Source organism: Crocuta crocuta, unplaced genomic scaffold (assembly GCF_008692635.1).
Source record: "Crocuta crocuta isolate KB4526 unplaced genomic scaffold, BGI_CrCroc_1.0 scaffold131, whole genome shotgun sequence".
NCBI lineage: Eukaryota > Metazoa > Chordata > Mammalia > Carnivora > Hyaenidae > Crocuta > Crocuta crocuta.
In genome coordinates, this window is record NW_027528977.1 from 10,707,641 (window position 1) to 10,734,054 (window position 26,414).

A 26,414-nucleotide genomic window follows, 5' to 3' on the forward strand; every position below is an offset into this window, starting at 1 on the left:
AGACAGCGCCTGGCACATGGCAGTCTGTACCTCCTGACAGACGCGTTCTCAGCACAGCTACTGCTCCAGAGCATGTCCGGAGTCCAGGTGCGACTCTGGCAGGACAGGCCACGTGCTCTGTGAGCAAACAGCCATCCTTCTGGATAGAGTGCACTTGGCCATCAGCCAGGGCCTTGGGAGGCTTTGTGCAGCCTGGCCCTTCCCTCCTTCCTTTCAACTCGGGGAGGGTACACCCTCACAGAGGTTCATGTTTCACTCTTTATTCCCCCTCAGGCTCTACTGTCAGCCTGTCTTTCATTTCCACCACGAAGCTCTCAGCCAGACAGTTTGAACAGAATCTCATCTGGAGTGTGTTAACCATTCTCCCCATCGTTGGCAGAGATGTGGAATCGGCTCTGCATTAGGACAAGCTGTAAATAAACACACATTTGCTCAAACGAGGCTCCTGCTCCTATCCCATAGCCCTGGCTGAGATTTGAGCCGCTTTCAGTCATGGAACACAGAGTGTTTGGGAAAGACCTTGGAAATCATGGAGTCCAGTCTACCCATTTTACAGAAGAGTACATTGAAGGTGTTTAGTTAAGTCACCCATGTTTACATAGATAACTTGAGGTTACAGATAGATGGAATCAGGTCTTCTACTCTTAGTCCAAAATTCTTGCCATAATAATCCAGTACCCTAGTCAGTTCTTCACTCATTCCTTCAAAAAAATGTGTACTGAGCATCTAACTACCTATGCCTTGTCTTTTTGTGGGCACTGGAAAAACATATAAACAAGGAATGTTTTGCCCTTGAAGTGCTTATGAACTCTTTGTCCATCGGTCCATCTATCCATCTAATGCATGTGTCTCTTCATTCACCTGTTTCTCCTTGTATCCATTTACCTTTCTCCTGTCTATCTTTTTGTCTATCCCCTAATCTTCATCCTGTACATTTGTTTTTGTCCATTTATCTCACCATAGGCTGTCCACATTTTTATTTATCTTTCTCTCTGTCTGTTTTCCTGGCCACCCATCATCTGTTCCTGTTTCTGTCTAGCCTACTTCTCTTTTGATCCATTCATTGGTCTCTTCATCTATCTAGAATTTTTGGAGTGTCTATATGGCCCAGGTTTTTGGCTGGTGCTGAGGACTGAGAGAAGTAAGAAGTATTTATATTCAAGTCTTTGTATGAACATGTACCTTATGTCCTTTTATTAAGTAGCTTGCAGTAGAATGGCTGGATCATGTGATATTTAGTTAGCTTTTTAAGAAATTGCTAAAATCTATTAGGTATTTACCCAAAGGATACAAAAATACAGATTTGAAGGGGTACATGCTACTATGTTTATAGCAGCATTATCAACAATAGTCAAACTCTGGAGAGAGCCCAAATGTCCATCGACTCTGAATGGATATGTGGTGCATACACACACACACACACACACACACACACACACAGGAATATTACTCAGCCATCAAAAGTAATGAAATCTTCCATTTACAACAGCATGGATGGAGCTAGAGTGTATTATGCTAAGCAAAATAAGTCAATCAGAGAAAGACAAATATTATATGATTTTACTCATATGTGGAATTTAAGAAACAAAACAGATGAACATATGGCATGGAGGGGAGGGGAGAGAAGAAAGGGAAACAAACCACAGTAGACTCCTAATGATAGAGAACAAATGGATGGTTGATGGAAAGAGGTGCATGGGAGATGGGCTAGATGGATGATGGGTATTAAGAGGGGCACTTGTGATGAGCAGTGGATGTTGTAAGTGATGAATCACTGAAATCTACTTCTGAAACCAATACTGCACTGTATATTAACCAATTAAAATTTGAATTAAAAAAAGAAACTGCTAAAATGTTTTTCGATGAGTTTTTACTCTTTCATATTTCTGTTGATTTCTCCAGTCTTTTAAACTTTTTGCATGATCATTCTTTTTAATTTTATTAATTCCAATAGCTCTAGTTTTGATTTGTTGTTTCCCTATGACAAATGCTGGTGTGCATCTTTGTGTGCTTATTTGCTAGCCATATATCATTCTGGGAGAGTGTGTGCACATCTTTTATCCATTTAAAAAATTGCATTGTTTTCTTATTATTGAGTTGTAAGATTTAAATGTAAATTCTGGGAACACCTGGATGCTCAGTTGAGCATCTGACTCTTGATTTTGGCTCAGGTCATGATCCCAGAATTGTGGGATTGAGCCCTGCATCAGGCTCCACACTGAGCATACAGCCTGCTTGGGATTCTCTCTCTCCCTCTCTCTCTGCCCCTCCCCTGCTCATGCTTCATGCTCTCCCTAAATAAATAAATAAATAAATAGGAGTGCCTTGTGGCTCAGTCAGTTAAGTGTCTGACTCTTGGTCTCGGCTCAGGTCATAATCTCTTGGCTTTTGAGTTTGAGCTCTGCATCAGGCTGTGTGCTGACAGTATGGAGACTGCTTGGGATTCTCTCTCTCCCTCTTTCTCTCTACCCTTCCCTGTTTGTGCACGTGCTCTCTCCCTCTCTCTCAAAATAAAGAAACTTAAAAATAAATAAACATGAAAACATAAATATAAATTATGGATTAAAGTTGCTTATCAGATAAACACTTTGTCAGATTAACATTTTTTCTCCATATGTGGTTTGTCTTTTCATTCTTTTAATAGTGTTTCAAAGAATAGCACAGGAATTTTGATTAAGTCCAACTTATTAAACTTTTCTTTTATGGATCTTTCTTTATAATAAATTTGTGCCTAGCATAAGGTCACAAAGATTTTCTTTTTTTTTTATAGTTTATTGTCAAGTTGGTTTCCATATAACACCCAGTGCTCATCACAAGTGCCCTCCTCCATGCCCATCACCCATTTTCCCCTCTCTCCCATCCCCCATAAACCTTCAGTTTGTTCTTAGTTTTTAAGAGTCTCTTATGGTTTTCTCCCCTTCCTCTCCTTAACTATTTTTTTCCCTTCCCCTCCCCTCTAGTCCTCTGTTAAGTTTCTCCCGTTCCACATATGAGTGAAAACATATGGTGTCTATCTTTCTCTGCCTGATTTATTTCACTTAGCATAACACCCTCGAGTTCCATCCATGTTGCTACACATGGCCAGATTTCATTCTTTCTCATTTCCATGTATTATTCCATTGTGTAGATAAACCACATCTTGATCTATTCGTCAGTTGATGGACATTTAGGCTGTTTCCATGTCTTGGCTATTGTTGACAGTGCTGCTATGAACATTGGGGTACATGTGCCCCTATGCACCAGCACTCCTGTATCCCTTGGGTAAATTCCTAGCAGTGCTATTGCTGGGTCATAGGGGAGTTCTCTTGTTAATTTTTTGAGGAAGCTCCACACTGTTCTCCAGAGGGGCTGCACCAGTTTACATTCCCATCAACAGTGTAGGAGGGTGCCCGTTTCTCCACATCCTCGCCAGCGTGTAGAGTCCTCTGATTTGCTCATTTTAGCCGCTCTGACTGGCATGAGGTGGTATCTCAGTGTGGTTTTGATTTGTATTTCCCTGAGGATGAGGATCACAAAGATTTTCTGCTGCTTTCTGTAAGTTTTATTGTTTCAGGTTTTACCTTTAGGTCTATGAAAGATTTTGAGGTAATGTTTGTATATTGTATACCCAAGCTCATTTGTTTGTTCTTTTGTTTACCTCTCCCCTCCTTCCTTCCTTCCTTCCTTCCTTCTTTCCTTCCTTCCTATCTCTCTGTCTCTCTGTCTTTCTTTCTTTCTTTCTTTCTTTCTTTCTTTCTTTCTTTCTTTCTTTCTTTCACATAGGAATATCCAGTTGTTGTTGTTGTTTACATTTTTAAAATTTATTTTTGAGAGACAGAGCACAAATGGGGGAGGTAAATATAAAACAGAGAGATCTCATTATGAGTTGAATATTTGTTCCAAGATATATTAACATTACAGACACTAAAGACCCTTAAGTAGCAAATACCCTTTAAGTTTGTCTTCTTCTGACTATCTAGGTTTTTACTACAGCAATATCCTAAAAATGTACTATGACACAAAGCCCTCTCAGCTTTGTATGATACTCAATAATTTTTCAAAAGTGTAAAAAAGTCACTGTTTTCAGGGTGGGAAGTGGGAAGAGCTGGCTCAAGACTAGAGTCAATACTCATGCTTCTAGCTCTGGATCCAGTTCCACCCCAGTCCAGGAGGGCAAACTGAATGTTACTTGAACATTATATAGAGACTTGCAAGCTTGTATAGAGCATGTTTTTCTTCCCTTCTAAGCTTTGATAAGACCTTTCTTCCCTTCCCTTTGTCATTCATCTGTTGGAGGGTAGAAACATAAAGAAAGCTGCTTTACTACCCCACCACTGGAGAGCCATAGTGTTCAGGCATCAGTAGCCAAAGTCAATACATACATGTTCCTACTTATGCCCTTTCACACAGAGCTGTTTGTGCTCTCTCTGGGGTTGAGGTGAGCAGGTGGGAACGCATGAAGACTTATCATTTGGGACAAAGAGATGAACCAGTCCCCAGCAGCCTCCTTGACAACTCCTCTGCGGTCACACACACTTCAGTTCTGTGTTCAGTAATGCTCTAGAATATGGGAAACGGTAGAAGGAGAAGGAGTTGACTGCTCCACATATTTACTGCCCATCTACTCAGCTTTCATTAAAGGGGGAAGGACAATTAGATGTGGATGTCTCTTGGATGTTTCAAGAGATATAGGAACATAAATGTCTCCTAACCCTTCTGAATTTAGGGTGAGTCAATCTAAACTGCTGTTTCTTACTTTTGTGATATATGAGGCTGCTTTTCTCCTACTGTTCTTGGAAGTTAAGTGGAGAATTTATTGCTCTAATATATCTGCATAGCCCTACCCATTCTATTGTTTACCCTTGAGTTGTATAAAGTGAAGATATTAAGGGTCACCTGGGTGGCTCAGTCAGTTGAGCATCTGGTTTCAGCTCAGGTCATGATCTCACAGTTTGTGAGTTCAAGCCCCACATTAGGCTCGCTGTTGTCAGTGCAGAGCCCACTTTAGATCCTCTGTCCACCTTCTCTCTGCCCCTGCTCTGCTTTCATGCTCTCTTTCTCTCAAAAATAAATAAAACATTAAAGAAATAAAGTAAAAGTATTGAGGGAGTAGGACTGCTTGAGCCAGATCATGGGATTGGGTCTTGACTGGATCCTGGTACTTTTGAAGGCTCCTGAAAATATGCATTGGGGCATTCCCTCCCACCCCCCTTCTAATGAAAGGATTAGGAAAAATAACGAACTTAATATTTGGACATGTGACCAAGTACAAATGGAGGAAGCGAGAATTGTAGCTTTGTAGTGCTATTAACCCTCCGCCTCCATGGCCTGGGACATAGTTTAGAAGGTGAAACAGGCAATCAGTAGGCACTGGAGTTCATCTCTTCCTTTCTCTAGTCCAAGCCACTGATACCCTATAAACCATGATCTCAAGTGTGATATCGACTAAACATTCCACGCTCCAGTGAGAAGGAATAAATCTGTTTGGAGAGTGAAATATGCTCTTTAGAGAATATATTAATAGGAGTACTATTTTTTCTCTACAGGGAATGAAAGATTTCTGAAATTCTCTTCCTAGGAGGAGTTGGAGGAGGACTTTCTGGCTGAGTAGAAGAAGCACACCCACTAAGAGACAACCCAGTGCAGTGACCAGCACAGCTTGTGGAACCTGACACCCTTGACTCCTGGGAACATGGAAGGAGTTGCTGCTCTATGAATTCCATAATTTTTCCAGGGTGTCTGTCTTTTTCTCTGAACTGCCTGATTCTACTTAGAGAATTCAAGCCTTCAGATGCTGTAGCACTTACCACTTTGCTCAAGTAGGAGGTTCTGTGATCATAGGAGTGTCCAGCTGTGGGATCTGCCTGGCCTAGGGTTCCTCCTTATTCTGACTTTCCATCTGTGCATGAAACACATGCCTGGAATCAGGCTCTTGACAGTATCCTCACACCCATAAAGCCTATTCTGGTTTATCCTGGACTCTGTACAAAGGCTAACACCAATGTGGCTTTTTTTGAGAAGACCTTGCTGACATTTGCCTTTTGCCTTGAACTGAAGCTGCTGAAGCAAATGACTCCTTTAGTTTTATGAAGAGCCTGTCCCTTCTGTTGCAGGACCTGAGGTGTTCTTGCTTCAATGGGTCAGTTGGAGATGCTAATGGGGAATCGCTACCAAAGACTAGGAATGTGGTCACCAGGGACTTGTGCCTGATGAGGACATTCCAGAAGATCCAGCTTCATTTAAGTTGCACATGGTTCTCCAAAGTTTTGAGAAATGGAAAATCATGATGACTGGTCAGCTGCTTAGGTTTGCCCCTGGTGCTTCAGAATGGTTAGGGGGCTATGCTGTCCTCATCAGCAAGTGATTCTAAACTATTTCTAGAATTCACAAATGATCCCTTTTTGTTCCTTTCTTCTTCCAAGTTCAGAAATCTACTTATTATAACTTGTATCTTCAGGTGCTCCTGAAGACATAAAGTATGTGGAAAAAGATGCTGCTAGTCTCCATACACCTTATTATAGGGTCTCCCCAGAGGAGGCTGAAGTGTAGGAAGGCTTTGCTGTAGAACAGTGTCAGGAGGTGGAAAGGAGCAAGTATTTGGCAGATGCTGGCCACCAGGGGAAGGTGAAATGGGCAGGTGTCAGTGGCCCATGCCTGAGAATGTCCCAGATTCTTTCTCTTTAGATGGAGGACAGAGGAGCACCCTGGGTGCAGAAGAGGCAAACAGTAGGTGCTAGCTGGAGAGTAGCTCTGTGAAGTGGTGTTAAGCAGGATGGAAATCAAATATGACTGAGTTAAGTTCAATTCTGGCAGTGGTAGAATAGGGAGCTTTGGAAGTTCAGGATGCCAGGAGAATGATTCAGTGGGATCTAGGACCTGGGTTAATTTGGTAAGAGATTGATATCATGAAGAATGTAAGGTCATGTGAGGCCAGCTTTTTCTTTACTCTGTGTTTACACAAAGGGACAAGAAAAGAATGAGCAGCTGGGAATCACACTATCCTGTCCCTAGGCAAGAGAGTTATTCATTATTCATGAACAGTATGTCTTCTGCATTGAATTCGTGGATCTCTGTGTTCTTTCTCTGTTATTCATTTTTAAAATGGATAAAAATATTTTCTATTGATGTTTCTTTGAAAAATTCAAGTAAAAACCTGCTTTTAATATGTGATCTGCAACAACCTTTCAGTCAATTATCCTTCTGCTTAAGAAGGGTGCAGATTCTCAGACACAGAGGTGCAGTTTGCTCTATCAGGTAAGTCCTGGAGGCTAGAGCTGAGTTTCTGGAATCTTCAGAGACTTTTAGAGGATCATTATTGCTCTGCATTTTAGCCTTGACCTGAGGTTTTAGCCCAGAGACCAAGATTCCATATGGGAAGATAACTGAAAAAATAAGTATTGTAGGAACTCTGTTCTGCTGTGGATATCGTGAACTTTTTAATTATCCAATCCAGTACGTTGGAATCCAGAAATTTTCCCCTGGTCCCCTAGATTTGACTGTGAGCTTTGAATAGAAATCCTAGTTACCACTCTAACTTCTACCCTGTCTATCCTATTCCTCTAGAAGGATGATGTTCTAATATTTCTGAAGAATTTCCACTTCAGGTATCTTTCTTTGCAAATGGTTTATTAAATTGGGAAGAAGAAAAGATAAAACAAGAGTCAGTGTGTTCTGGAGGTTAGGTCTGGGAATCCCTCACTTGATTTACATCTCTATTTTTTACAAATATTGATAAAAATGGATTTGTTTTGGCCACATATATTTTGATGATCTGTCATTAGGTACATATTTATAATTGTTATGTCTTTAAGCTCTATTGAGCCTTTATTAATACACAATGTCTTTCTTTGGTTCTTATAAACTTTTTGATTTAAAGTCCATTTTGTTTGATATTAATAAAACCAACTTGCTCCCTTTTGGTTATTTTCATGGAGTATCTTCTATCCTTTCACTTTTAATCTAATTGTGTCTTTGGATCTACAGGGAGTTCTTATACACAGCATATAGTTGATTCACAAATTTTATCCATTTTACCAATCTCTGTCTTTTCCTTGGAGAGTTTAATCTATTTACACTTAAAGTAATTACTTAAAAAGAGGGATTACTTCTGTCATTTTTCTATTTATTTTCTACATATGACATTTTTTCCAGTCATTCATTTTGTCTTCTTTTGTGTTTAGTTGATTTTTGTCTCAAAATATTTCAATTCTTTTCTAATTCCTTTTGCATATGTTCTACAGCTATTTTCATTGTGGTTACTATGGGGATTATATTTAACATCCCAAAGTCTTAACACTCTAGCTTAACTTGATTTCAACAACGTACAAAAACTCTGCTCCCTTAAGAGCTTTGTCTTCACCCTTTTTAGTTGTTGATGTTACAGAATTACATCTTTATACATTGTGTGCCCCCAAATGTAAAGTAGTAATTCTTTTTAAAGTATTTTTAAAGAATTTAAAGTAATATTTTAAAAGTTAGTTTATTTATTTTGAGAGAGGAGAGAGAGAGAGAGAGAGAATGAATTCCAAGCAGGCTCCACACTGTCATTACAGAGCCTGATGTGGGACTTGAACTCATGAACCATGAGATCATGACCTGAGCTGAAACCTAAAGTTGGACACTTAACTGACTGAACCACCCAGGTGCCCCAAACATAGGAAGTTTTAAGCCATTATTTCTTCAAATACTTTCTCAGTACCCCTTTCTCCCTCTTGGACTCCCTATAATGTGTATATGTTGGTTTACTTGATAGTGTCCCACAGGTTCCTTATACTCTGTTCACTTTTCTTCAATCTTTTCCCTTTCTTGTTTCTCAGATTCAATAATTGCCATGATCTTATCTTCATATTTATTGATTTTTTTTCTTCAGCCTGCTCAAATCTGCCTTTGAATACCTGTAGGGAAGTTTTCATTTTCGTTATTAAACTTTTCATATCCAGAATATCTTCTTGGTTTCTTTTTAGGTTTTTTATTTCTTTATTTGCATTTATATTTTGTTCACACTTTTTTTTTTTTACTTTCTTGATATCTTTCCTTAATTCTTTGAGCATCTTTAAGACAGTTCTTTAAAGGCTTCGTGTAGTATATCTGCCATCATTTGCCTGAAGTGACAGGCTCTTTCCTGTTTTCTCTTGTAACAACACCTTCTCCAAAGCTCCCCACTGTCAAAGGACTTAGACTTCAAGCCTCCTTCTTTCCTTTTCTACTCTTCCTTCACTGTAGGATGTCTTCCTCACCTCCTGAAAATTCTCTCTACACATCTTGTCATCTCTGGTGTTATTATTTATGTCTTGATTCTGCCCTGAGTGACCCTAAAAATCCAAAGACTCCCATATGTAAAAAATATCCTTCAGAGGTGAGCAAAGATCAGCTCCTGAAAGAGACATTTTGGTGACAAAGGGATTATAAAAATGGTTCATCAAATTCTTTAAAAAATATGAATATCTAAATGGCTACAGACATGCTGGGGGATTTTTATAGATTCAAGGAAACTAAGAAATATGATAACTCAATACAATATCAGACCCTAGACTAGATCTTGTAGTGGAGAAATGCTTTAAAGGATATTACTGGCTAAACTGACATTGCTGAAATATAGACAGTAGATAAAATTCTATCTTATTGTTCAAATTACCAAAGTTGATAACTATCCTGGAGATAGGAAGCAGAATATCCTTGCTCTTAGGAATATTCACTGAAAAATTAGAGGCGAAGTATAATGATATATGCAACTTATTCCCTAACATTTAGGCAAGAGATATGTATATGGTAGAGAGAACAAAGGGAACAAAATGCTAAAACTTGGTGAATCTGGGCCCTAGAATTATCAGTGTTCCTCCTTTTCTTGCAGCTTTTTTTGTAAATTTAATTATTTTTCTAAATACAATTTTTAAAAAAATGGCCCAATCTTTTGCTTCCTTGAATTTTATCTCTCCTTGGAGATTCTCTGCCTTCAATCACATAGCCCCCACACATATGCTATTCCAATTTCAAAACAGTTGTTTCAGGCTCTGTCTCAGTGATGAGCAACAGAATACACTTATCACAACTGAGGTCCTAACGTTTCTGTTTACAGAATCTAGACAACACAAGGGAAAATGAAATAAAAAACACATATCATGTACAAAAATATAAAATTAATACAGAAATACAAAGAGTTATGTTTATAACATGGAGGCTTCAGGAACTGAGAATCAGAGTTTAGGTTTTGGAATCAGTAACAGCTGAGTTCTAATCTTTGCTCTGTCCAATAACAGCCATGTGATCTGAAGCAGAACATTTTGCCTTTTTGTTCTTTAGTTTCCTTTGTGGAACCCAGAGACAGAAATCCTCTGTGTTTGTAAGGAAAAAAAAATGCTAGCATATGAAGAAAATTTCTGAAAAGAAAAGTTTAAGGAAGGAAAGCTAGACACCAAATAATCTCCTACCCCAAGATTTTAGTGGACTTCATAGGTATTCTTTGGAGTCTAAAAGCTTTGAAGTCTACAAGAATTTGTGGTTGCAATGGGGTAGAGAAGAGAATAGGGGAAAGAGAAAGGCCTCATTTACTAAGGGCTTTATCAGAGTTATGTGTTTTACATGTGGACTCATTTAGTATTTAGGATCTTAAGACACTTTCCTATGTTGCTGATGGAAATGGAGATTGTTAGAATGCCTTCATTTTAGCAATATCTATTCAAATAAAAAAGTGCATATGTGCACAATGAAGCTTATATAGGAATGTTTACTGCAGTATTGTTCTTTTAAAATATTTATTTATTTATGTTTGTTTGTTTGTTTATAACATGAGCAGAGGAGGGGCAGAGAAAGAAGAAGAGAGATAGGATCCCAAGCAGGTTCTGTGCTCTCAGCACAGAGCCCAATGCAGGCCTCAAACTCATGAACTATTAGAACATGACCTGAGCCAAAATCAAGAGTTGGACGCTTAACAGGCTGAGTCCTCCAGGCTCCCCTTCTGCAGTATTGTTCTAAAAGCAAATTCATGGACACGGAATACTGATTAAGGGGATCAGTGAAATAAACTATTATACATGCATGTCCTTAAAGACTACATCCATGAAATAGAATGAGACATTAGCATATACTGATAGACTATGTGTGTTTACCAAAGAAAACAAGTTAGGTAAGGAAGGCTACTATTTTTGCTGGGCAGTGGTGGCGTGAGAAGGATATATACAGGCCAATCTACCTCTTCAAAGGTCCTTTTTACACTTAAACTATCTCTGGAAGACCACACAAAAATTTAATAATGTTTTTCAGAAGGGGAATTTGGAGACACAGGAGATAAACGTACTCTTTTCACTCTATTCCTTTTTATTTTCTACATTTGTTACCAAGTGCTCATATTACTTTTTTATGTTACCTTTTAAAAAAAAGATTTGTTTTTAAACAAATTTTCAGCCACCTGCTTACTTCCAAAACCCTCCCCCAGCCCACAGTCCTTCTCCAGGGTTTTGGTTGTGGTGGTAGCCCACCACTGGTTTCTTCAGCAAGAAGCTGCTGGACTTGTGACTTAAGGTAGGCGTGGGAAGGATGGAAATAATCCAAGAGGGTGTGTGTGACACAGGTGGACATTTACTGTTTACTCTCTATCTTTTATGGTTTTGGGTATGTAATCATGTGCATATAAGTGTTTCAGGATCTTTGAGCGCTGATCGTCAAGAAAGAATTCTTGAGATATTTTACAGTGCAGCTTAGTAAGTCTATTTAAATGGCACTGGGACAGGATGCGGGCAGAAATATCCACACTTTTGCTATATGAATCCAGTGGTTATATGCTTGCTGTTAAAGGGGACAGGGATGTGCAGGGAGTGTTAGATCATGTTTTCTTCGGATTTCTACTCATAAAACTATTTTTGCAAGATTTCTCTGGTGCTTATCATTTAGCTCCACATTAACTATTGGTGAGATATACAGCCAGTCATGAGACCCTTTAAGAATGTAGCAACCAGTATGTATTTGCTCTTTATCAGAACTATGCAGGCTACGTAGCTCGGCCTTCTGCACTAAAGGTAAACATTTTTCTGCTTTTATCACTCATCAGTAGTACCTTTTAAAAACGGAGAATTTGTTTATTTAAAGACATCCCCAACCCCCTTCTCAATCCCTCTCCTCCCCAACTGTGGGCACCCACAAACCCACTAGTTCACCAGCCAGAGTGTGGAGAGCCTTCTGCTCGAGGGAGGGGACTGAAGGGTGAGGATCAACCCTAGAAAAAAATGTCTTTTACTGATGGGGAACTGAGGTTTAGAAGGATAGCGTTGGTTTTCTTTTTCAGTTAAACAGGAATACAAATATATTTACCAGGCAGTAGGTAAGGGGGAAATAGGTCCTAAAATCCTTAGAATCATTAACTGTGAAAGAAGCTTAAATCGGAATCACCACTACTGAAAAGTAAGGAAGCTCGCGCGCTGCATGCCGGGATTTGTAGTCCCCTCCGGATGGCTCTCAGTGCGGCTGCGCAGGGGAGAGCCGCTCTTCCGGGCGCAGGCGTGCGGCAGAGGCGGCAGGACTGACTGGGCCAAAGCGGCGGTAACCTCGCGGGCCGCCGGGAGCTTGCCATGGCGGTTCCTGCGGCGGCCATGGGGCCCTCGGCGCTGGGCCAGAGTGGTCCTGGCTCAATGGCTCCCTGGTGCTCAATGACCAGTGGCCCGACACGCTACGTGCTGGGAATGCAGGAGCTGTTCCGCGGCCACAGCAAGACGCGCGAGTTCCCTGCGCATAGCGCCAAGGTGCACTCGGTGGCCTGGAGCTGCGACGGGCGTCGCCTTGCCTCGGGGTCCTTCGACAAGACGGCCAGCGTCTTTCTGCTGGAGAAGGACCGGTTGGTGAGCTGTCAGGGGCCGGCCCAGCCGGAGAGAGGGGCTGTGGTAAAGGGAGGTGTGGTGTTGAGGGAGAGAACGGGGGTCGGGTGGGTGGAGGTGAGGGGTGTGGGGATGATGGGGATGTGCAGTGCACGAGAGAGGAGTGTGGGAGTGACGGGGCTGGTGGTTAGGGGTCAGGAGGAGGTGTGGTGGAGAGGAGGACGGTGGAGGTGCGAGGGAGCGTAGTAGTGGGGGCGAGTGCAGATGGGGGGGATGAAGACGGGTGGTGAGGAGGGTGGGAGAGAGTAGGGGTGAGGTGGGGGTGTAGGAGAGTGGTGGGAAGGCGTTGTGCAGTGTGAGGAGTGGCTGGGGTCTGTGGTGCTTGCTGGTGAGGCCCCCGTGGTGGGAAAATGATAGGGTCTTCTGTGGGGATGAGCAAGAAGACTGGGAACCTGCGACGTAGAGTGAGGGTGGAAAACCTGAAAGGAAGAGGAAGGGCAGGGAGGACCGAAGAGTAAGGCCATTGATGTGGACCCTAAACCTCAGAACGGTTCAGAGTGATTGGGGAGGAAGTTGGGAGTAGCTGGGGGAAAGGGCTTGGAAGGACTGATTTCTTTTCAATTATCTGGGTCTTTGTTGGTCACCAGGTACCTTGGTTTGAATAAGGTTAAAAAGCTACACGTGGAGGCAGGTACTTTTGTGTGAAGTGATGTTTGGGTTCTGTTCTTTCAGGTTAAAGAAAACAATTACCGGGGACATGGGGATAGTGTGGACCAGCTTTGTTGGCACCCGAGTAATCCTGACCTCTTTGTCACCGCCTCTGGAGACAAAACCATTCGCATCTGGGATGTGAGGACTACAAAATGCATTGCCACAGTGAACACTAAAGGTGACTTCAGAGAGAGGGCAGTAGGAATGAGCTACTTGTAGTCATCTCAGGCCTTTCCCTGATCATCTTCTCTGTCTGTGGCCTTGTGTTAGGTATGAGACATCCTGGGCTGAAAAAGGCAATCTCCAGCCTCTAGGACCTGGACTAGGTTTAGTGCAAGGAGAGAGGCGTATGTGTAAAAGAGCCCTAACGTAACATGACTTGGCTCCTCTTCACTGGAGAGGTCTAAAAGATGGACACTCAGAATGGAGAGACTTAAGTCCGCCTGCGGAGACACGGAAGGCCTCACAGAATTTGAGCAGACTCTTAGAATAACTCATAGGGATTTGGTGGTCATGGTATAGTGGGTCGGTGGTGGGTAGGGGGCAGCTCTAGGAGGGACCTACACGTGCAGATGTGCGGAGAATTTATGAAACTTGATGGGCTAGAATGGCTGATCTTGGAATGAATGGTCTTGGAGGTCTGGGACAAAATGACCTGGAAGTCGTGCAGCACATGTATAGAATCCGTTCTTCACCAGGTATTGTTCTATAAACCTTGAGGCCATTGATTATATTTTATTGACGAACATGTCATTGATTACAAGATGCACCAGTATTTTATGTGCTGGTAGGAAAGAAGATAAAGTTTCTAGGTAACTATGATACGTCACAAATTTTTGAGATGCATCCTGTTGCATTTTAAGGTACATTATAGATCATAAAGTGTGAAAAAATATGCATCATAGAATTGGTAAAGTTGATGACAGTTCTAACCGATGTGTTCACTGTGGGCCACTGGACTTTTTGACAAGACTGGCAACTGGACATGGAATGTTGTGGTGGTTCCTCCAAGTAGACAGCTGGTAATGCATGTGTGCTTTAGGTGTAACATGGATGAACATTAAAAACTGGCTGTGTATAGATTTTAATACCTGCTGGAAAAAAAGAACTAGCCTGTAGAAGTCATTGCTAAACTGAAACTAAATTTATTTAAGAATTCTTTTGAGTCCATTTTAAGAAAAATTTTGAATACAGAAATACAGCTGCTAACATGGATAGGACAAAAATTGTGAAAGTGGCATTCAAATGACTGGCGTTTGGGAAATGCTGGTGTAAGAATAAGAGCTTTGGAGTTAAATCTGGCTTGGATTTTCAGTCTGTTACTTCATAGCTTTGACATTTTGGCTCATCTCTCTTATCTATCATTTATTTCTTCATATGTAAGTTGGGAATAATGAATTATTAATACATAGGGAATTATTGTGAGTACCCAAAGGGTGAAATTTGTAGATGAATGTGCTGGTCTCACAATTGGTGAGTAAGTGGTCATTCCCTTCTATTGACTAGGACCTTAGTGAATAGCTCTGGTCTTTGTATGATAAAATAAAATAAACTTTTGGAGGATTATGGGCAAACAATATCTTGCTCATTATATCTGGGTTTCCAGGGGAGAACATTAATATCTGCTGGAGTCCTGATGGACAGACCATTGCTGTGGGCAACAAGGATGATGTAGTGACTTTTATTGATGCCAAGACACACCGTTCCAAAGCGGAGGAGCAGTTCAAGTTTGAAGTCAATGAAATCTCCTGGAATAATGACAATAACATGTTCTTCCTGACAAATGGCAATGGTTGTATCAACATCCTCAGGTGAGGGGGTACTAGCTTAAGAGCTGTCTGATCTTTGTGCTGGGTGCTGTGGTGGATACAGAGATGAATTAGATGTGAGTCTGTTCTGAAGGAGGTCAAGGGACAAATGGTAATAAAGACCCCTAACCTCTATTGAGCACCTTTGAGCCAGGCCCTTTACATTTTACCTAAGTCATCACAGAAATTCTAGGGAGTTGACAGTATGCATCTTATATGACAGATGAGGATCTGGGGTTCATAGAAGTTAAATCACTAATCAACTGGTGAGCACTAGACGTAGATGCACCTTGAATTGTGGATAATTAGTACCTGTAAAGTCTTAGCTTAAATATAACTTACCCTCCAGGGAAGCCATCTTTCATCATCTTCCTACTTCCCCAGGTTAGAAGCTTATTTTTTTATTTTTTATGTTTTTATTAAAAAAACATTTTTAATGTTTATTTTATTTTATTTTATTATTATTTTTTAATGTTTTATTTCTTTCTAGGAGAGAGAGAGAGAGAGCCAGCATGAGCAGGGGAGGGTCACAGAGAGAGGGAGTGACAGACTCTGAAACAGGCTCCAGGCTCTGAGCTGGCAGTCAGCACAGAGCCCGACGTGGGGCTCGAACCCACGAACCGCGAGATCATGACCTAAGCGAAAGTCGGACGCTTAACTGACTAGGCCACCCAGGCGCCCCTTTTAATGTTTATTTTTGAGAGAGTGAGAGCATGCAAGCGCAAGCAGGGGAGGGTCAGAGAGAGAGGGAGACACAGAATCTGAAGCAGGCTCCAGGCTCTGAGCTAGCTGTCAGCACAAAGCCCGATGCGTTGCTCGAACGCACGAACCATGAGATCGTGGCCTGAGCTAAAGTCAGAAGCCCCACTGACTGAGCCACCCAGGCACCCTTGTGTATGTTTTTAAGGATAAAATATCTTGTGAATTCATACTCATAAATTCCAATTAAGTTTCAGTACTAGAGGAATAGAAGACTAAAAGTCTTCTATATTATTAGTAACTCTTTCCTTCCAAACTCAGTATTCAGGTTCTCAAGGACACAGGGGATTATAGAATTAGAATATCCCACAGTTACTTATTACCTCTGTCCATGTTATATGTTGGGATATCTCAGAGTAACAGCATTACCACTACCGCCACCAATGTGATTAAAGTAGTAAATTTTGCTTTTTGCCTATGCTCTCCTCATTCTGCCTCCATTTAGAAACAATAGTTTAGTGGTGCCTGGGTGGCTGAGTTGGTTAAGCTTAAGCATCTGACTCTTGATTTCAGCTCAGGTCATGATCTCATGGTTGTGAGATTGAGCCCCATGTTGGGCTCAGTGCTGGGTGTGGAGTCTGGTTAAGATTCTCTCTCCCTCTCCTGCCCCTTACCTGCTCACATGTGCAGTTCCCCTCTCTCTCTTTCTCTCTCTCTCAATAAATAAATATATACATAAATAAATGAATAAATAGTTAATACTATATATTATACTTTTCTTTTACGTATGTAGTTTCCGTAAGAAGCTATATATGTAATGCTCATCAGTAGTCCTATGCTGATAAGTCTCTAGTCCTGATTGTTAAAGCTTATTCTTTAGAGTCCTCAGGAACAGGGTTCTTGGGAACAGTATCCTTGAGTTCAAACTTATTATAACTTATATACTTATAAAACTTATAACTACTTTATTATATTTTGCTTAGTATTTGAGCTTTTTATAATTGATAGTCACTTTTGCTAGGTATAAAAATCCTTGGGGCACTTGGATGACTCAGTTAAGTGTCTGACTCTTGATCTTAGCTCAGGTCTTGATCTCAGGGTCGTAAGTTCAAGCTCCACGTTGAGCTCCATGCTACTTAAAAAAAATCCTTGATTCATATTTTCTTCCCCATATATCTTTTTTTTTAATTAAAAAAAACTTTTTTTAAATGTTTTATTTATTTTTGAGAGAGAGATAGAGACAGCCTGAGCAGGGGAGGGTCAGAGAAAGAGGGAGACACAGAGTCTGAAGACAGGTTCTAGGCTCTGAGCTGTCAGCACAGAGCCCGATGCAGGGCTCTAACCCACCAACCACGAGATCATGACCTGAGCCAAAGTTGGATGCTTAACCCATTGAGCCACCCAGGCTCCCCCCCTCCCCTCAGTATATCTGAAATACTCCATTTTCTTTTAGCAGAAAGTCTTATTTTGAGAAAGGCCTGATGATAATTTATATTTGTTTTTTTTAATGTATAGAAAAGTTTGTTTCAATTACAGTCTGATATTCTGTTGTCTTACTTTGATTTTCGGATTGCCATCTGTCTTGTTTCTCAGCTACCCAGAGCTGAAGCCTGTGCAATCCATCAATGCCCATCCTTCCAACTGCATCTGTATCAAATTTGACCCCATGGGGAAGTACTTTGCCACAGGAAGTGCAGATGCTTTGGTCAGCCTTTGGGATGTGGATGAGTTAGTGTGTGTTCGGTGCTTTTCCAGGTAAGCAGCTCTGCCAGTACTTTCCTTGTGGGATAAATTAATTTTATTTCATTTTGGGTGAAATTGTGTCCTTCTCTTATTGAGTTATTCTAATGTCTCCTGTGTCTACTCTGTTATAGGCTGGATTGGCCTGTGAGGACCCTCAGTTTTAGCCATGATGGAAAAATGCTGGCATCAGCTTCGGAAGATCATTTTATTGACATTGCTGAAGTAGAGACAGGTAAGTGAAACCCTCACTACCATAGTAAGTCTTCTCTCTGTCGTCTGTGGCGCCATCCGGACTGTTCCTGTCTCGTGTTTTCATCTTTACTATTTCACCAGCGTTAGGATAAATGAATTTGTCTTCTTAAGACAGGTTTGTTTATTATGACTGCTATAGTCAGGTCATGAGGGAGCAAAAAGTTAAAATGGGGCAGGTCTGACAAAGTGATTTTGGAAAGTATTTTGCATTTTATTAATTTTTAATTCTTCTATTATGATGAAAATTGTAAAATACAGAAAATAGAAAGAAAAAAGTATGACCTATGATCCCACCATCTAAATACAGTCTCTTTTAGTGTTGTGGTGTATTTTTTTCTATATTTTGCTTATGTGTACCTTAAAAAATACATATTTTTAAATAATTTTAGGAATTATCAAAAGACATGTGATTTGCTTTAAAAACAACCAACAGAATTTGAAAATAGAAAAATGGGAGAAGAGTATTCATTTTACAGAAGAATTTCCTTAGATTTACTTATTTTTATTTAAAAATTTTTGTTTTTGAAGGATAGTTGACATACAGTGTTATATTAATTTCATGTATGACAGTGATTTGACAGTGATATGCATTAGTCATTGACTGTGGTAAATGTAGTCAACATATAACATTATTACAATGTTATTGACTATATTCCCTTTGCTGTACTTTACATTTTCATGACTTACTTATTTTGTAGGTGGAAATTTGTACCTCTTAATCACTTCACCTATTTCACCCATCACCGTAACTCTCTTCTCTCTGGCAACCACCAGTTTGCTTTCTGTATTTATGAGTCTGTTTTCTATTATTTATTTACTTGTTTCGTTTTTTTAGATTTCATGTATAAGTGAAATCATATGGTATTTGTCTATCTGCCTGACTTATTTCGCTTAGCTTAATACCCCTTCAGTCCACCCATGTTCTCGCAGATGGCAAGATCTCGTTCCTTTTTGTGACTTATTAATATTCCACTGTGTGTATATACGCCAAATCTTCTTTATCCATTCATCTATCCATGGACACTTAGGTTGCTTCCATATCTTTGCTATTGTAAATAATGCTGCAGTAAACATAAGGGTGTATATATCTTTTTCAGTTGGTGTTTTTGTTTTCATTGGGTAAATATCCAGTAGTGGAATTACTGGATTATATAGTATTTCTATTTTTAATTTCTTGAGGAACCTCCATACTGCAAAGTTTTTGCCGAAAGATCAGCTGATAGTCTCATGGGTTTTTCCTTGCACATGACTGTTTATTTTTCTTTTACTGCTTTTAAGATTCTCCCTTTATATTTAAGTTTTGTTATTTTAATTATTAAGGTGTGAACCTTTTTGGGTTCATCTTGTTTGGGGCTCTCTTTGCTTCCTTAATTTGTATATCTGTTTCCTCCCTCAGATTTAGGAAGTTTTCAGCTATTATTTTTTCCCCTTTTCTTCTCTCTTTCTGGGACCCTTATAATATGAATGTTAATTACACTTGATGATTTTGCAGAGGCCACTTCACCTGTTCTCACTTTTATTATTCTTTTATCTTTTTGCTGTTAGTTTTGGTTGCTTTTTGATACCCTGTCTTTAAGAGCTCTGATTCGTCTTCTGCACCCCCTAATCTACTCTTGATTTCCTCTAGTGTATTTTCTGTTTCAGTTACTGTATCCTTTAGCTCTTACTGGCTCTTTTTTACATTTTGTCTCTTTGTTGAAATTCTCACTGAGTTTATCCATTCTTTTCTCAAGTCCAGTAGAGTTTCTTTATGACTATGACTCTGAACTCTTCATCACGCATATTGCTTGTCTCTATTTTGTTTAGTCCTTTCTCTGTGTTTTGTCTTGTTTTTTCATTTGGGACATATCCCTTCTTTTGTCTCTCTGTGTGTGTTTCTATATGTTAGGTAGGTCAGCTATATCCCCTCATCCCCTGACCTTGAAAGTAGTGGCTTTACGCAGAAGAGGTCTTGTGGTGCCCTGTGTGCTATCTGCCCGGTCACTGGAACCAGGCGCACCAGGGGTGCCCTCTGTATGGGCTGTGTGTACCCTCCTGTTGTGGCTGAGCTGTGATTGCTATGGGCATGCTGATGGGTGGGGCTGGCCCTTAGCCCAGCTGGCTGCAGTGACCCGCTTTGCCTGCTGCATGTACACTGGGTGGGGTTTGCTGCCCATGCTGCTGAGAGGTCTGGCTGCAGCTGCCATGGGCTCAGTGTAGGTGGGGCTAGCACTCAGCCTAGCTGCCTGTAATTAGCCTCTGTGGCAGCTGCAGATACATGGAAAGGCAGGGCTTATTCTTTGTGCAGCCAGCTAAGAGGCCTAACTGTAGGAACTGTGGGCAAGCTGGTATATAGGTATCTCCCCTGTCCTCTAGGGCAGGAGTCACTTTGGAGGGGTGCTTGTCCAATCTGGGGCTGCTTGCTGGGTGTGGCAGGGCAGGAACTGCTTTGGAGAGGTACCTGAGGAGGCCAGTGGGCTGGGTAGGGTGGGTAGTAGGAGAATGCTGGGGCAGGGCATGTGTTGCTAGTGAGGAAGATGGTGAGTGTTAGAACTGGCTTCTGCAAGCGTCCAGCTATCTAGCTAGGCTCAGGGAGGGCAAGAAAAATGGCACCCGCCAGCACTTTTTATTCCTGGAGAAATTTCCTGCAGATATCTGCCTTTCTGGCACACATCCTAAAATTAGTTAATAAATCCCCTTCATGTATACCCTAGGCGCTTTTCACGCTGCTGCTTCTGTGCTGTCTCCGGCTGAGATACTGAGTGTGCCGGCTCTTTTGCCCTCCAGTTCTCCTGTAGTTAAGCCCCGCCGATTTCTAAAGCTCCCAGAGTGAAGCCTTGCTGATCTTCAAACCAGACATTATAGGAACTTGTTTTCTCAGTGTAGGTCCTTAGGGGCTAAGGTAGCCCTGTGTGGGATCTGATTCCCTCACTCCATGCTTGTGGTCTCACTCCCGTTTGTGGTTATTTGCACCACGGGTTTGGTTCCTGACCGTATCTCTGTCCCTTCTGCTCTTTCAGTGTGGCCTTCTCTCTATGATTAGCTGTGGAAGATCGCTTCTGCTGGTCTTCAGGTCATTTTCAGTTAGTTTCAGTAGACATACTTGTTGCCTCAGTGTGGCCCTGGGAGGAGATGAGCTCAGGATCCTCCTCCTCTGCCATCTTCTGTCATTACCCTCAGATTTATTTTGTAATGTAGCTTTATTGTTTTTGGAAATACATGATACTTTAGTAAAATAATTTAAACTGTGTAGAAAACTTCAAACAGTAAGGTAAAAAAGTAGAAATTCCACAATTAACAACACCTCTGTTGATGACACTGTGGTAAGTGTTGTCCAGCCATTTGGATGTGCAGCTCCTTTGTGTCATCCATGTCCATGTGATGCACGGATACTCTCCTGCTCCAGGATGTGCCTGCCTCACCTGAGGATGTTACAGCTTCTTACATGGCTGCTGAACTCTACTGCCACTTTTTTTTTTTTAATGTTTATTTTTGAGAGAGACAGAGAGAAAGACAGTGCAAGTGAGGGAGGGGCAGAGAGAAGGGAAGACACAGAATCTGAAGCAGGCTCCAGGCTCTGAGCTGTCAGCACAGAGCCCCATGTGGGGCTTGAGCTCACGAACTGTGAGATCATAACCTGAGCTGAAATAGGACGCCTAACTGACTGAGCCACCCAGGCACCCCTCTACTCTCACTTTTAATGCAGTTTAGAATCCCATTGAATATATCAGTATATACTTAAACTGCCAATATATACATATATATGCTAGCAGATACTTGTCCAACTATTTGGTGGATTTTCATCCTTGCACCATTATAAATAATGTTGTGAGAAATATCCTTATGCACTTCATTTTACCAATGCGGTTATCCTTTTGGGTAAGCCACTGAAGTGAATTGTTGACTGAGTCCAAGGTGCTCACATTTTGTAAAGGACTAAACCACTTACAGAGAGGTTGTTGCAGTGTTTGCTCTCGACACTGCATGTGTGTGCTGTTTTTCCTGTGCCATCTTTGTGCAAGTTTAGTTGTCTGCCTCACCTAATAGACATAAAATATGATTTAGTTCACATACAATCTTCAGGAATATATCAAATATGGCTGTTTTAGTTTTTCTGAATAGTTCAAATACTTTTTATTTTTTAATTAAAATTAAAAAAGTTTTTTTAGTTTATGTCCAAGTTCATTAGCATATAGTGCAACAATGGTTTCAGGAGTAGATTCTTTAATGCCCCTTACCCATTTAGCCCCCCCCCCCCCACAACCCCTCCAGCAACCCCCTGTTTGTTCTCCATATTTAAGAATCTCTTATGTTTTGTCCCCCACCCTATTTTTATATTATTTATGCTTCCCTTCCCTTATATTCATCTGTTTTGTATCTTAAATTCCTCATATGAGTGAAGTCATAAAATACTTGTCTTTCTCTGACTAATTTTGCTTAGCACGATACCCTCTAGTTCCATCCATGTAGTTACAAATGGCAAGATTTCATTCTTTTTGATTGCTGAGTAATACTCCATCGTATACATATNGCAGTGCCAAAGAGATTCTCCTTCTGTACATCCTCACCAGCATCTGTTGTTGCCTGAGTTGTTAATGTTAGCCATTCTGACGGCTGTGAGGTGGTATCTCATTGTGGTTTTGATTTGTATTTCCCTGATGATGAGTGATGTAGAGCATTTTTTCATATGTCTGTTGGCCATCTGGATGTCTTTGGAAAAATGTCTGTTCATTTCTTTTGCCCATTTCTTCACTGGATTATTTGCTTTTTGGGTGAATTTGATAAGTTCTTTACAGATTTTGGTTACTAACCCTTTACCCGATATGTCGTTTGTGAATATCTTCTCCCATTCTGTTGGTTGCCTTTTAGTTTTGCTAATTGTTTCCTTAGCCGTGCAGAAGCTTTTTATTTTAATGAGGTCCCAATAGTTCATTTTTGTGAGACAAATACTTTTAACAAGATTTTTAAAAAAATTTTCTGTAGGCTAAAAACTATAAATCAGATGATTATGAAAGGGAAGCACAATTATATTTACAGCATTGTTTTATGCATAAATGGGAAATAGTCCAAATTTTCATTTTGATGAACTAATTAAATAAGTTGTGATGCATTCATATTACAGTGTGCCAAGAGAAAAAACAACTCTGTATGTGCTGAAATGGAAGATTAGCAAGGCATTTTACTGAATGAGCAAAACAAGTAGCCAGTCCAGTGCATGTAATGTGTTCTCATTTAGGTGAAGAAGCTAAAGCTAAGTTGATAGGATGACTTTTGAAAGAACTTATTTCAGGGGTACCCAGGTGGCTTAGTTGGTTAGCTATCCAATGTTGGCTCAGGTCATAATCTCGTGGTTTGTGGGTTCGAGCCCTGTGCTGGACAGCTCAGAGCCTGGAGCCTGCTTCGGATTCCATGTCTCCCTCTCTCTCTACCCCTCCCCCGCTCATGCTCTGTCTCTGTCTCTCAAAACTGAATAAATGTTAAAAAAAAAAAAACATATTAAAAAAAAGGAATTTATTTCAGACTTAGAATATTGGGAGGACTGCCATAGGGAAAAAGGATAAATTTAAATTATAATGTAATCATTATTACTGAAATCAATTAAATGAAAAGTTCCGTTCCTCAGTCATCCTAGGCTCATTTAAAGGACTTCAGTAGCCACAAGTGGCTAGTGGTTTCTCTGTGGATGGCGCAGTTGTAGAATGTTTCCATCACAGAAGTTTCTGTTGCCCAGTGCTACTCTGCACCCTTGTACTTTCTGAATTTTATGCAGTAAGCATGTCTTTGTATATTAGTTTGTAAACTGAGTAGTACATGTTCATTGTAGAATATTTAGAAAACACTGACAAATAAAAAGAAGAAACTAACAGTCACATAAAGGTCTATAATTTGGAGATAGGTATTCCTAACGTATTAGGATATTTCTTTCCAAACTTTTTTTTCATATATGGATATCTATATCTATATAGATATTTTACGTATAGACATCTATATATGTGTGTGTGTCTGTTTTATATACAGACATCTATACGTGTGTGGGTGTGTACATACACACTATAGTTGGAATCATATGTTAAGATTTTATATCTTACATTTTTTTCTTACATATTTTTAATAGTTGAATGTAAAACAAGTAAGAATTTTATTTCTGATAGCATATATTTTAAAAGTCCACTTATTTTCAGCTTTTTAAACATCTCATACATATTATACTGAGTCTTTTGGAACTTTGGTGGCCTGGAGTAGTAATGTCAGTCTCACCCAGATAACACCTTCTTTATCATTCAGAGATTAAGCTTTCCAATAAAACTGTCAAGATATAAAAGTTTATGAAACCATATGGTTATTTTGGAAACAATTTAGAAGGCCTCTTCATTAAATGAATGGCCTATTCTACTCTGGTTTTCATGAACTGTATAAATTTCTTTATCTTAACCAATCCCAAGTGAGTTTGACAAATGACTTCAAGTTAAAGGCCTAAAGAGAAGTAAAAGGGGAGTAGCAGCCTCTGAAACTATTCTTTATATTTGTAAAATGCAGAAATTTGCTTAGACATATAGCTAGACTGCCAGATCCTAGCATCATTAAGAGTGGTTAACTGTCCTTGAAATAGGATTCTCTCTGCACACACACACGTGTGTGTGTGTGTGTGTGTGTGTGTATGTGTATTTAATGTTTATTTTTAAGAGGCAGAGAGAGACAGAGCATTAGCAGGGGAGGGACAGAGAGAGGGAGACACAGGATTCTCGAAGCAAGCTCCAGACTCCACACTGCTAGCACAGAGGCTGACACAGGGCTCAAACTCACAAACTGCAAGATCATTACCTGAGCTAAAGTCAGATGCTTAACTGACTGAGCCACCCAGGTGCTCCTATATACATGTATATTTTTAAACAGCTTTATTGAAATATAATTTACCATATAATTGACTAGTTTGAGGTATGTAATTTAATGCATCCTCCATCTTAAACACCACATCGTTAATGTTTTATTAAATTAATCTTAACCCTAAGGTTGAAAAAAAGCAAAGTAGGACTAGAGGAATAATGGCTTTAGAGAAATCCTGTTTAATTTCAGTAAGTAGGAAGAATAATGTTTTTGGATAAAGAAATCTATTTACAAGACATTGTGATTTAGCAGAAAGATCTGTAGCTTTGAAAACGGACTTCATGTGCTGACTCTGCTGCTTCCTTGACGTATGATTTAACTGTTAAGTCATTTGTTCCTTTATAAAATGGGGTTAAATATCATTTGCTGGGTTGTCATTAAGCTTTATTAAAATGAAGTATAATTCACCTGATTCCTAAGGGGTGCTCAATAAATAGTATCACTACTGTTGTTTTCCCAGGGAATGCAGAATAGGTTCAGAGCACAGGCTCTGCATTCAGATCTTCCTCTGCCACCTACTGACTTGTGCCCTCTCTGTGCCTCAGTGTTCTCTATAAAATGGGGTGATGATTATGTCTATCCTATAGGGTTAATATGTGGATTAAGTGAGGTAATGTAGGCAGGTACTTAATGAACGTGATTTCTTACTATTAACATATTTATTGGTTTCTCTATATTGATTTTTATAGGAGACAAGCTATGGGAGGTGCAATGTGAGTCCCCGACCTTCACCGTGGCTTGGCACCCCAAAAGGCCTCTGCTGGCATTTGCCTGTGATGACAAAGATGGCAAATATGACAGCAGTCGGGAAGCAGGAACTGTGAAGCTGTTTGGGCTTCCTAATGACTCCTGATAGGAGGCACTGGCAGAGGCCTTCCTTTGTGTATTAGTTTGGTCTGTTCTCTTGGAGCTGGTGGGCACCTCAAGTGTTTGAGTTGGTAAAAATTATACAAGGCTTTGTCAGTCTGCCTAGTAGAGTTCCCTTCTTGTAATGTGAGCTCTTTCCATTCTTCCCACTCTACAGGAAGGCCCTGCATCATAACACCAGCGTATCTTGTCCTTTGGGGACCCCCTGTCTTCCTTGCTTTTGGATGTATGGTAGACTTTGTTGGGTTGGCTTCTGTGTGGACAATATCTGCTTTGGGGCAGTGAGTGAGGGAGGGTGAGATGGGGATGGAGATTTTTTTTTTATAATAAAGAAATGTATATACTTTTGAGAATTGATCATTTAATAAAACTTAATTACAGGATTTCTAAGATTTTAAAAGTTAATGATATTTTTGTTACTTTTTTTTTATATCATTACAGGGAGATGATGTAGTTTTGCATTAAAAAAAAATGTCAAATTGAATTTAGAGGTTGTATTTCTATCATTTTATGTCCTAACCAAGAACTCTGGAAATGCAGGGACCCAGCATGAAATGTATGGGCAATAGTAATCCTTAAAGTCTTCAGTTTATGTATGTGTATAAGTGGTCTAAAAGTATAAGGATCTGTAGACAATAAATTTATGATAAACATTGAGAAAAGTAATAAAATAGAAATAAATCCCAAA

General features: G+C 40.2%; 1 protein-coding gene across 1 annotated transcript; it reads left to right on the forward strand.

Annotated features, from left to right (window-relative positions):
* Window positions 1–12,469: 12,469 nt before the first annotated feature.
* Window positions 12,470–26,109, forward strand: THOC3 (THO complex subunit 3). Its single transcript, XM_077757126.1, has 6 exons — window positions 12,470–12,806; window positions 13,515–13,671; window positions 15,100–15,304; window positions 17,594–17,755; window positions 17,875–17,975; window positions 25,549–26,109. Exons 1-6 carry the CDS (start codon window positions 12,540–12,542, stop codon window positions 25,710–25,712), a joined length of 1,056 nt encoding a protein of 351 aa, XP_077613252.1. The 5' UTR covers window positions 12,470–12,539; the 3' UTR covers window positions 25,713–26,109.
* The last annotated feature ends 305 nt before the right edge of the window (window positions 26,110–26,414 follow it).

Coding starts and splice junctions, on each gene's coding strand:
- THOC3 (XM_077757126.1), top strand. CDS start 12,540: ATGGCGGTTCCTGCGGCGGCCATGGGGCCCTCGGCGCTGGGCCAGAGT. Junction 13,672..15,099: donor TGCCACAGTGAACACTAAAG/GTGACTTCAGAG, acceptor CTGGGTTTCCAG/GGGAGAACATTAATATCTGC. Junction 17,976..25,548: donor CATTGCTGAAGTAGAGACAG/GTAAGTGAAACC, acceptor TGATTTTTATAG/GAGACAAGCTATGGGAGGTG.